The 12555-nt window shown below is 45.7% G+C and overlaps 2 protein-coding genes across 3 annotated transcripts; one reads left to right on the top strand and one right to left on the bottom strand.

Annotated features, from left to right (window-relative positions):
- Positions 1-833: 833 nt before the first annotated feature.
- Positions 834-7516, bottom strand: YBX1 (Y-box binding protein 1). Of its 2 annotated transcripts, none has more exons than XM_069741266.1 (8): positions 7246-7516; positions 6686-6749; positions 6372-6405; positions 4018-4107; positions 3455-3760; positions 3280-3365; positions 1383-1648; positions 834-1192 (listed from the first exon to the last, which is right to left on the bottom strand). In XM_069741266.1, exons 1-7 carry the CDS (start codon positions 7346-7348, stop codon positions 1414-1416), a joined length of 918 nt encoding a protein of 305 aa, XP_069597367.1. In that variant the 5' UTR covers positions 7349-7516; the 3' UTR covers positions 834-1192; positions 1383-1413. The 2 variants fall into 2 exon arrangements, with proteins under 2 accessions (XP_069597367.1, XP_069597368.1); XM_069741267.1 differs by having other exon boundaries at positions 3286-3365.
- Positions 7517-9282: 1766 nt separating this feature from the next.
- On the top strand, positions 9283-12369 carry LOC138651227 (uncharacterized). The gene is made up of 5 exons (XM_069741264.1): positions 9283-9457; positions 9538-9642; positions 9795-9990; positions 10140-10299; positions 11225-12369. Exons 1-5 carry the CDS (start codon positions 9413-9415, stop codon positions 11772-11774), a joined length of 1056 nt encoding a protein of 351 aa, XP_069597365.1. The 5' UTR covers positions 9283-9412; the 3' UTR covers positions 11775-12369.
- Positions 12370-12555: the final 186 nt, after the last annotated feature.

Raw genomic sequence — 12555 nt, 5'->3', positions numbered from 1 at the left:
CGCAGCTGAATGATTTACATCTATTCGCCAGCATAAGTACACATGGGGTTGCCAGGGAATCCCCACATGTACTTATGCTGGCTAACAGATGTAAATCATTCAGCCGTGGCAAGAAAAATTAAATCTGAAAAAAAAAAAAGAAAGAATTCTGAGGACCCCTGAGCGTGCTCAGGAAATCTCGAGTAACGAGTATATGTGCTCATCACTAATAAAGTTCTATTCTCCCTGCAGCTGCTTGCTGCCAGTCACTATACTGTGAGCATTGTATAATGACATTTTGCATGCACACTGGCTATGAATGTGCCAAGGAGGGAGTGCAGCTGGGCTCAGTGGCAACTAACCACTCCTGCCAACAACTGGATGTGAGCAGCCTCTATAAGCACAGAAATTTCATGTTAAAAATTTTAGGGTTTGGGCATTTGCTTACCGAAATAAAACCTCACCCTGAGAGTCGCACCATACAACAATTGCTTGGCGTGTAGCAAAAGCCACAAGATGAGGCCAACCTTGGAACTTGCATCTTAATCTTACCTCCAATGTTCTCATGGTCAAGGCATTTTGGTCTGCTTTAGATTGACATAGTAACATAGTTAGTAAGGCCGAAAAAAGACATTTGTCCATCCAGTTCAGCCTATATTCCATCATAATAAATCCCCAGATCTACGTCCTTCTACAGAACCTAATAATTGTATGATACAATATTGTTCTGCTCCAGGAAGACATCCAGGCCTCTCTTGAACATGTACAACTAATATGCCCTTGTTCATAAATTTGATTCTTGTGCCCTCCCTGCAGTATCATGTATCAATGCCGAGACCACAACTGACACGAGATACTTTTGAGACCTTTATTAATAGATGCTTGCAATTTGTTGACTTTTTCAAAAAAAAAAAAAAAATCAGGTGTACTTTTATTACAAATTAAAAACGAGCTTCTTAAAAATCTTGGTTTGACCAGATAAACAATTTAAAAACCTTTGCAGGTAAGATTTGCAAAAAAATGTTTGTTTTTTTAAAAAACTTCTCATTCCCAAAAGGAGATCTTAGATAAAAAATAAAACCATCGCTGCAAGAAACCATGCAGGACGATAATATCTGGTCAACAGCAAAAAGCAAGCACTTAAGGTCTTCAGTTCCAATTCTTTGTTCAATTTCTTATTGCTGGAATTTCAATCTTGACTTTGATGACAAAACTGCAAGGAAAAAAAAAAAAATAAAAAATTTAATATTCATGCGATACATTTTATACTTTGCATTAAAAAAAAAAACTTTTCAGTTTAACATCTTTCAGTTGTGTGACTAACATTGTAATTCTCCCCCCCAATGTTATAGGAAAAATCCACGCAACAAGAAATTTTTTTGCTCATCAGGCCTGACACTAACCCGGATGGTGGTAGAGGTGGTAAGCCGGTATTTACTCAGCCCCGCCCTGCTCAGCCTCGGGAGCGGACGTGTTTTCTGCTGATGTTTCGGCTGCCTTGGTCTCTTTACCATCTTGTGGTTTAGGGTTTTCTGGGCGTCTGCGTCTGTAGTTAAAGTTGCGGCGGTACCGACGTTGAGGTGGCTGCTGACTCTGGGTTCCATCCCCCTGATTTTCCTTATCCTCTTCATTTCCTTCTTCTCTAGGTTGTCTCTGGCGAGGAGGTCCCCTACAAGAAGTTTACAAGAAAGCTACATGCTCATGTCTGTAGTATGATAACCAGTAATATACCACAGCCAAGGAACAATATATCCAGCATTAACCCTGCTGTTGTCTTTGGTCAAAAACGACTGACCTTGAACGTCAGTATTCTTTAAAATATTCAAGATGCGGCTCTGAAACGCGTGGCCGGCCGGCCGGCCGACCCATCCTCATTTAAGTCAATCAACCACAAGTTTCAGAACTGCATCTTAACACCCCCAAAAATACCAAAGTTCAAAATAGGTCTCAGACCGAAAACAGCAGGGTTAATGAAATAGACAAAGAAATTCTTCCAGCTCCTCAAGATAAAATATCCATTCCTTTAGTCAAAATGACATTAAAGGGAACCTGTCACCCCGTTTTTTGAGATTGAGCTATAAATACTGTTAAATAGGGCCTGTGCTGTGCGTTACTATAGTGTATGTAGTGTACCCCGATTCCCCATGTATGCTGAGAAACACATTACCAAAGTCGCCGTTTTCGCCTGTCAATCAGGCTGGTCTGGTCAGGTGGGCGTGTTCACAGCGCTCTTTTCTTCCCCAGCTTTCCGTTGGTGGCGTAGTGGTGTGCGCATGTCCAGAGTTCCGACTTCCCTGCGCCCACGTGAAGACAGCGCGCAATCTGCGCTGTAATCCCTTGCATCGGTGGGGGCGGCCATCTTCCTGGGGCCGCGCGTGCGCAGATGGAGTGCTCTGCTGCACAGGGCTTCAGGAAAATGGCCGCGGGATGCCGCGCGTGCGCATTAGAGATCGCGGCGGCCATTTTCCCAAAGCCGAGTTTGCATCTCGGCTTTGGGAAAATGGCCGCCGCGATCTCTAATGCGCACGCGCGGCATCCCGCGGCCATTTTCCTGAAGCCCCGTGCAGCAGAGCACTCCATCTGCGCACGCGCGGCCCCAGGAAGATGGCCGCCCCCACCGATGCAAGGGATTACAGCGCAGATTGCGCGCTGTGTCTTCACGTGGGCGCAGGGAAGTCGGAACTCTGGACATGCGCACACCACTACGCCACCAACGGAAAGCTGGGGAAGAAAAGAGCGCTGTGAACACGCCCACCTGACCAGACCAGCCTGATTGACAGGAGAAAACTGCGACTTTGGTAATGTATTTCTCAGCATACATGGGGAATCAGGGTACACTACATACACTATAGTAACACAGCGCAGGCCCTATTTAACAGTATTTATAGCTCAATCTCAAAAAACGGGGTGACAGGTTCCCTTTAAAATTCCATATAGAAATCCGGACAAATGACAGATGAGCAGACAGTGACACGTTTCGATCAGCACAGTGATCAAAAACACGTCGCTTTATCTGCTCATGAGTCATTTGTCGTCCAGATTTCTATATGGAATTTTAATGTCATTTTGACTAAAGGAATGGATATTTTATCTTGAGGAGCTGGAAGAATTTCTTAATTTGTCTACAAATCCAAGCTCCACCAGGATGGATTTCCGTGCACCTGTGTTTCATATAGAGCGCTGGCTTTTCTTTGTGTTTCATTAATTATGAAATGTTAAAATAATGTATTGATTTTTTATATTTATGCCATAAAAAAAAAAAACAACAACCACACAGTAAAGAAGAATGAGGACACTTACTCGTACCTGTTGAATCGGGGCCTGAAGCCTCTGTACATGTTCTGCCTTCCTGGTCTGCCTTGTTCACTGGAACTTTGGCCTTCTTCCTAAACACCCCAAAAAGAGAAATTTGTAAAATGGTCTGTTTTTAATATAAAAATAAGTCAAAATAAGCTTAAGATTGAAGGCAAGGTACCTCAACTACTTCACCCTGTACTGGGGCATTGTTATACTGTGGTCTGCGCCCATACGGTCTCCTTAAGTAGTATGGAGGATAACGACGCCTCCGGTATGGGCGTTGTTGGTTAGCACCCTCTCCATCCGTCGCAGGCTCATTTTCTTCGGGCTTCTCTCCACCTTCGCTGTTTTGGTAATTTTGCTGGTAGTTACGTGGAGGACCTCGGCGACGTGGATAGCGCCTATAATGGTTGCGATCTGCTGCATATTTGCTGCCTTGGACTGGAACACCCCCAGGACCAGTAACATTAGCTGCCTCTGCACCCTGCGGGGATAAGGTTTTCTTTAATTAAGCCATAATTATCTAAAAGTGGATTTCTCCTGGTGTCAATCAAAATGGTGCAAAACTTTTAGCAATTCCATGTAGGAAATTATTTAACGATCAGGCGAGAGTGCTGTAGTTGGCAGTTTGTCAGCGCCATAGACAACAAAGTAGCCTGGCACAAGCTCTACCACATCAGACAGTGAGAAGAAATAGTGGTCTTGGGATCAAAGCAGACACCACATTTAACTTGACCTTACCTTCTCTCCCTCCACTACATCAAACTCTACAGTTTCTCCATCTCCCACACTGCGAAGATACTTCCTAGGGTTGTTCTTCTTAATGGCAGTCTGGAAATAAAAACATTGGCATAAAAAAACTCAATACCTAGAACAAATGTTAAAAAATGGTTACCCAACGCTCCTTTCTTCCCCTACACTGCTAAGCATTACGAAAAGATTTTACCCACACTTCCATGGTGCTGTATATTGCAACAAATATACAGTACTGAAATCATGGATCAACAGGTTCACTTTAACTGGATATCAAGCAAAATATAAAACTATACAGCCTGATGGCATGATTGCTTGCAGGTGAATTTTTTGGAAAAAAAAAAAATTTAAAAAATTCCTGGTTGTGGTCATGTAGGGATTAGGGTTCTTGTGGTTTGGGCAGCATTAATCAGGTTACCTTTAAGGCTACGTTCAGACTAGCGTTGTGCTAGTGTGCGTCGGGTGACGCACGCGTCATGCGCCCCTATGTTTAACATGGGGGACGCATGCGTTTGGCGACGCATGCGTCTTTTTTGCCGCAAGCGTTGGACCAATAAAACGCAACAAGTTGCATTTTTCTTGCGTCCGATTTTCGACAAAAAACGACGCACGCGTCGCAAAACGCAGCGTTTTGCCACGTTTTTGCGTGCGTCGCCGACGCACAACGCTAGTCTGAACGTAGCCTTTAAGAATAAATTATGTCTACCAGTTTAAGATTAGTGGTCTGATGCAAAATTACTTTTTATAACAAGGGACAGTTAACTATCAATCAAATGCTGCTCTGTGCACAGGAATCCTAGACTGAATGGACTAGAACTCTAGTGCCACCTATTGGAAGGGCAGCAATCCTTAATATCAACCCATATCTACCCCCAAAAGGTGGCATAATTGTACTGCTCTGAAGACAATCTGGATATATAGATTTCTAAAGCATTACATGGCTTACAAGCCGGGCTGTATTTAGAGTTTATGCTGCCCTAGGTGCTTTTAGTGCTGCCTCCCCATTGGCGAATATGGCTAATGCAGACATTGTCGGCAGTGACTTAGGCAAAATTTGCTGATGTGAAAGTTGCCTTTTGCGGCAGATCGAGCAGTTTGTCTGCATCTGCCGCGTAACAGATCACTCACAGCAACACTGCATTCGGCTTCATTCCCTATGGGACTTGAGGACATGTGCGGCATTTGCAGTTTTGCCACAATCTGACAGATGTGGTACTTGCAGCAACGGAAAAATAACGCTGCTAGCAGTGTTTGTCTCACCGCAAGTGCCGCACACGTCTGCAAGTAGCCATCACTACCTGTCCCTGCACCTTGCTAGCTCATCCCTAACCTAAAACTGCACTATAAAACTTTAGAAAAACAATTGTCATATGACAATGAGGGCTCCAGCGGAGACTGGGATGTGCAGTCTCTGGGTCTCCATTCTCTTACAGTATTTAATATTCAGTTATTATGCGGTGGCAATATGTGGTCTAGTCATGGTGTGGCGGTATTTGTAGGTGAATATCGATTTGTATGGGGGAAAACCAAGTGAATACTGATCAGTATCCACCCAGCTTCCCCTCCCCCCCACAAACAGATTTGTATGGGGGGGAAGCTGGGTGGATACCAATTTTTATGGGGGAAAGCTCCTTACACTATTTGTTCTGCTCTCCACATTCCATAGAAACGGTAACAAATGAAACATGTATAGGTAGTGGAATTGACCAGGTCTTTAGTCTGAAGTGCGCAGCTTGTGATTTCCTCATGTACATTTACACTAAGAGAAATCAGTGCTTTCGCTTATAAAAGGCCACAAGACTTCACCCAGAAGCCCACAGTGAGCATTCCTTCCTGCGGAGTGAATGGTTGACCCTACGTCACAGAACTCCAGCAGCTCGGTAGATAGAACCACCCCAACCCTTGCCAAGTGCCCCCCTGCATCCTGGCACATGCCCTCGAGTGCCTAGTGGCAAATACGGCCCTACTAACAAGTCTCCTTACAGTGGCTCGATGCTTTCCATGAGGCCACACTCACACGAATGGTATTTGTAAGCCAAAACCATATGTGGTACAGTGGCCGTAGCCATCGCTGGCATGTATTATAGTGGAAGCATCACGCCAAAAATAGTGTAGATTATAAACAGTAACTGCGCATGTGGCGACATAATGAGAACACAGTGAGAAACAAAACCCCCACGTGTGTCATTAAGAGTCCTATAATTTGGACTGTGTTCCTACTGTTCAGGTTAGTCTTATGCCTGGAAAGCCTCATGCTAGTAAAAAAAACAAACAAACAAACAAAAAAAAACAAAACACTTTGAACTGATAGGAGGAGTTAAGAAAAATGTACACAAACTCACCTGGTGTACAAAGACATCTTCCTTGGTGTCATTCCTATGGGAGAAAAGTGAGATTAATTAAGGTAACAGATCAGGGGAAGAGAAGAAAAAAAAAAAAAAAAAAAAAAAAAAAAAAAAAAAAGAGCCACAAGCAAATATAAGAATATTCGTTATTAACTATGCAGATACTTAGTAGCACAGTTAACCATTCACTGCCTGCAGGAGCCACCCTGTGCAGAGCAGCAGCATCCCAGGGAAAGATTACTACTTATGTAGAATATTTACTTTTATGTAACCAACAGTTGATACAATGTATCACATGTAGCTGCACTCACCTATTAATGAAGCCATATCCATTGCGCACATTAAACCATTTGACGGTACCCAAAACCTTGGTTGCTATAAAGAAAAAAAAAAAAAAAAAGGATAAAATAAATGTATCAGCTGAAATAAAATAAAAATAAATGATCTACACATGTGTATTTGTTATGGGAGGGGGCAGGATCACAGGCCTGGAGGTCAGAGCCATCACTAGTGAGCCACCACGTGGCTGGAGCCAGGCCAGGCCGCTACCCGGCTCTCCCTCCAGGCTCCCACCTAGGCGGAGGGCCCGGGCGCCGCGTGGAGACGTGCGCCCCCCTAACTCTACACTACGAAGAGGGGGGAAGGAAACGCAGCGCGGGAGGCGCCGAGACACAAAAGGGGACGAGTAGGCCGAGAGCAGGCAGCGGACATTTTGCAGGCCCCAGGAAGCGATGACGTCACGGCCGTGAGGCGGGCGGGCGGACGAGAAAGAAGAGGGGGGGGGGGGGGAGGAGGGAGACTGAGGAGGGGGGAACCGCCGCTCACAACGCGTGGCACTGAGCGCTGTCCGCCGCCGCCGCCCGACACTCACCGATGACCTTCTTCTCCCCCACAGTGGCCGCCGGTTCCGGGCCTGACTTGCTTTCCAGGGCGGCTGGCTGCTGCTGCTGTTGAGTTTCGACGTCGCTGCTCATGGTGGTAATTGGTTGTGGTTCCCTTCAGAGGTGGTGACTCGGACCGGCGGTGGCTCGCTGTTAAACTTTGACCCCGGGTGTTGATGGTAACTTAGGCCGGCGGTGGGGGGCTGCTGCCTTCGCGCTCCCTGCTGTCCGCTCTCCGCTCCCGCTACCGATCGAACTGCCTAGCGTGACGTTACAGACGGGTTAATCATCGCAGACTGCCCGCCCCGCTCGCGCGCTCACTGGTCGGCCGGCTCGTCAGTCGAAATCTCCTCACGCTGATAGGCGGAGGGGAGTGTCAGTCGGACGGTAGTGGGTGGCGATTGGCTGTGGGGTTTCGCGGACGCGCGCTATTGGACGCTTGAGATGTCACTCACGGGATTGGTGGGATTAGTCTCGACCGTGGCCTCAGACGGCACCATAGCTGCTCTGAATACTAACACACAGCGCTATAGCGGGGGGAGGGGAGGAGGACGTGCCTGGTGTAAATCCGGGGGCTCCAGCCTCACCTCATGCCACTTCCCTCACTGTCACCTCCTGTAATGTCTCCACAATCATTACCTCACAGACAACAGGGCTTTCATGACTGAAAAATGACGACAAAAACGCAAACAATTGTCATTGGTGACATATCTCTGGCTACGTTCACATTTGCGTTGTGCGGTGCTGCGTCAGTGACGCAACGCACAACGCATGCAAAACGCAGCTTTTTGTGATGCATGCGTTCATTTTTAAGGCTACGTTCACATTAGCATCATGCGACGCTGCGTCGCCGACGCACGGCAACGCATGCGTCATGCGCCCCTATCTTTTACATTGGGGACGCATGCGTTGCGTTGTCGTGCGTTTTCGGTAAAACGCACGACGCATGCGTCGTTTCACCGCACCTGGGTGGCGTCGGAGACGCGACAATGTTGCATTTTTCGAGCGTCTAAAAAACGCATGCGTCGCACTTGCGTCGCTCGTGCGTCGACATTGCGTTAAAATCTCCATTGAAACACATTGACAACGCACTTGCGTCGCGTGTGTGCGTCGTGCGTGCGTTGTACGACGCATGCGTCGTTACATAAAATTGAACAAAAAGGTGTCTAGACAGTGCAAACAGTAGATAAACATCCCCCCTATATAAAGAAAATGTTTGGATTGTTTGTCACTTCTACTGCAGCATCTTGAGGCAAGAAATCCATCACCAGAACACTTCTACACATCCCAGAACACTTCTACTTATCCGCTGTCCAGAGATGTAAGTATACAATGATTCTGTGCATTTTCTACATGTGGTTTAAAATTATTTTTGCAAGTTGTGTTTTATATTCTGCACTGTGGTTAAAGATATTGTTGTATTTTTAGTCTGGTTGTGATGTATGGCGTTGTATAGGATGGCGTTTCATTGTGTCTGCGGCCTTGATGATTGTTCTTTTCAGGATAGAATTTTATTTTCAATTATTTGGTTTGGTGGTGTTTTTTGTATTCAGTTGTGATGTTTAAAAATTGCGTTATATGATGGCGTTTAATAGTCTCCGGCCCTGACGGTTTTATTGTAAAGTATGGTAGTGCATAGAATGATTATGCGCCCTTTTACATGTAATAATTTTTTTATTGCAAGTTGTGTAGTTCTGCACTGTGGTTGTGTAAAGACATTATTGTATGTTTCTGGCTGTGATGTATGGCGTTGTATGCCCTTCTATTGTCTCCGGCCCTGTCGGTTTTATTGTAAAGTATGGTGTTTTTAAATATTTACATTTTTTTCCTTTCAAAAATCTATTGTGTTTTTGGGGTTTCTTGCTCCGTGGATTACTGTACTTTAAAAAAAAAAAAAACTTTTGGTATTACAACATGGGGTCTGTTGTAGATCTTATCTTTAGGCTTTAGTTTAATCTGGCATTGGGTTGTCTCAGCCATTGTTTCTTTAATTTAATCAATGTGGCAGTGTTGTTTGCTCAGCGTTAGGTTGGAGTGCAATGTTGTTTGTGGTTTAAATGCCTTTTTTTTTTGTTTTTGTTTTTTATATTGCTGGATTGTGCATAGGAGCATAGGAACAATTATTTTGTTCTTTATTTCAGAATTGCATTAATAGTCATGGCCAGCGGCAGTGATTCCAGCACCCCACCGCTGAGGAGTGAGGTGAGTACATGATCTACTATTACTATATTCGCTTTCATTTGTAGATGGGTCACTCAACTTTTTGGTAAACTATTTTGCAGGCTTCTTCAAGTGAGGAGGAGAGCCAGGAGGAAGAGAGGGAGCAGGAGCAGAGACCGGAGCAGGAGCAGAGACCACGGGGCCAAGCTGTGGTTGCAGGACGGAGAGTAAGTTTTTTTTTTCAAACTTTTTTTTTTTTTTTTGGGCGGGTATGGGGGGTGGCGGGATGGGGTGGTGTTGTGTGTGGTAGGTGGCGGTGGAGGAGGTAGGGTCAACTTTTATTTATCTTGCAACAATTAATATTTTCCATTTTTTCTAGGTTTCACAACGGGCCCTGGATGAACCCCTCAACATCGACCTCATGGTGGCATCCATAGAGGAACGGGGCCCGTTGTGGGACAGCCGTGACCCCCGGCACGCGGACCAGGGCATATTGCGGTGTATGTGGAAAGAGGTGGCACAATTGCTGTGGGATGGCTTCGACAGCGCTTCCCCCACGGTCAAAGCTAGTTTTCGTAAGTATTTCCAAAATGCTGCTGTGACCCATCATGCTAGGATTACACAACCGTCTGTGATGTCTTCTATTGGTATTGCACACGGTTGCGTAATCGTTGTCAATATATTCTCTAAATTTTGTTGTGTTTTTTTATTTATTTATACACAGTTCGAAAACTGCGGACCAGATGGCGCTCCATGAAGGACCGTTTCAAGAGGGGCCTGAAAAAGGAAGGACAGGCCCGTAGTGGTGCAGCGGCTTCAAGGACCTCGGTTTACAAGTATAACCGTATACTGCAATTCTTGAGACCGGTCCTTGAAAGCAGAGAGTAAGTCTAGTACCTATGCACACACCTAGTTTTTACAACATGCATATTCACATACTACATTCCAGCCACTTAGCTTATTGCCCAGCCATTTATTTTGGCAAGTACAAAGTATTTAAACAAAAAAAAAAAGGTGAGTTCACCGAGGCGTGAAAAGTAAAAAATACATACTTTTATCCTCTTCAATCATAAGCAGAGGATGAAAAATCAGCACAATACCATAGACACTATCTACGCGTTTCAGGTGGCAGGGAACATCAGACCTGAAACGCGTAGATAGTGTTTTTATTGTATTGTGCAGATGTTTCATCCTCTGCTTCTGATTGAAGTGAATAAAGTATTTTGTTTTTACTTTTCACGCCTCGTTGACCTCGAATTTATATTCATTTCTGGTATTCTCACACTTTACACAGCAGCTCCCTTCTGGGATTACTACAATGGTGAGCGTGACTTACTAGTAATGTCCCTGAAATCGGAAGTATACAGAACACAGAAAGCTAGTAGATTGGCCATGCCCAGCCAATATTTCATAGGGGATTAGTATAGTACCTATCCAGGTGTATCCCCGATTTAGTTATACACAAATAATTAAAATATTATAGACACGCCATACATTCCACTGCAAGGCAGGTTATGTTCCCATGCTTGCTCAGCTCAAAGGACCTGTGATGACGTCTCGGTCACATGACCGTGACGTCATGGCAATTCCAACGTAAGCATAATTGTCTGGCGTTAAATCGCAATCATGAGTGACTATTTGGAATAAAATAAATGTGTTTTTTTTTAATATTGATGGTGCATATGCAGTGTCAAGATTAAAAATAGGTTAATATTAATGGCGGTAATGGATACCTGGCGGTAAAGTTAATTAATGACGCCTGTGAAATTTGATATTTAGTATACTAATGCTTTCCTTATGTTTTCACAGAACACACAGCAGCACCCGCGAGCCTGTCCGACCCTCTGGAGCGGTCCTTTGTGAAGCGCCATCTCAAGCCTCGCAGCCATCCCACAGCGAGAGCAGGTCTGCACCACCACAATCTGGCGAACCGGCAGCCGGTCCATCAGATGTTCCCCTGGCCGAGGCCTCTGTCGCTCCTTCCTTCGGGTCTTCCCGACAGCGTCAGCGGGCCTCGGACAGGGCGCCCATGCCCGAATTTTTACATTTGAGTACCGTCTTTCAGAATGGTTTCAAGGCGCTGTGCGATAAAATGTCAAATATCGAGCGGCGTCTTGAAAACATCGAAACGGATCTCGCGAGGCCGGCGAAACATTTTTTTAATGCCCTTCACAACGGGATGGTTGAACATCTTACGCCGGAACTCCAGATTTCGGTCATGCAGGGCTGCAACAATCTTTGTCACTGCTCTGCAGCAGGCTCGGGTCATGCAGTCAGCGACAAATGCGCCCACAGTACCATCGCTGGCTGCCATGACTCCGACTCCTGCTGCAGAGCACCACCACAGAGGTCCGCGTGACGAGGGCCACCGCCACCACAGAACAGAGCCCCAAAGGTCGGAGCAAGACCGGCCTTCAAGGGCACACGGGCACAGACGGGAAGCCGACCCACACACAGAGAGAGAGAGGAGGAAAAAAAAGAAGATCAAGACGACGACGACTAGCACTACGACCTTGGCTATGGCTGCTCCCACAACTACCACCAGAACACAGCCTGGGTCGACCCGGAGCACACCAAGTACCCAGGCTGGGTCTACACGGAGCACACCCAGTACCCAGCCTGGGTCTACAAGGAGCACACCGTCAACACAGCCTGGGTCGACCCGGAGCCGGAGTAGCCAGCCAAGGACACTGGTCGTCGTCCCTCCTCCTCCTCCCTCACCTGCTTTGGAAGTATCCCAACAGTGGATGGATGTCGGCATCCCGTCAAGTATCATTGAATATGCTGCTGCTTCCTCCCCCTCGTCCTCCTCCTCCTCGTCCTCCTCCTCGGTCCTTCCACACCCACCAGAAGTGAGGGATATCAATCCCCTTTAGTTGTGGATGTAGGTACCCCGTAATGTTATGTCCCTAATTTTTTTTCCTGTCCCAAAATAAAAAATTTATTTGGTTTACAAAAAATTGGTTTTTATTGTCTCAAATAAAGTTTTCACCAAATGACACCTTGCGCCGTATACACAAATATTGTCTTTGTAACACCTGATGTGCAATGTCTGACAATATTTTTTAGATTTTTTTTTATTAATTGTTTTATAGGCCTGGCGCTCATTGTACTATCAGCTGTTACAAACACACCCAGCA

This window comes from Ranitomeya imitator, chromosome 10 (assembly GCF_032444005.1).
Source record: "Ranitomeya imitator isolate aRanImi1 chromosome 10, aRanImi1.pri, whole genome shotgun sequence".
NCBI classification, from domain to species: Eukaryota; Metazoa; Chordata; class Amphibia; order Anura; family Dendrobatidae; genus Ranitomeya; species Ranitomeya imitator.
This window is presented reverse-complemented; position numbering and strand designations above follow the sequence as displayed.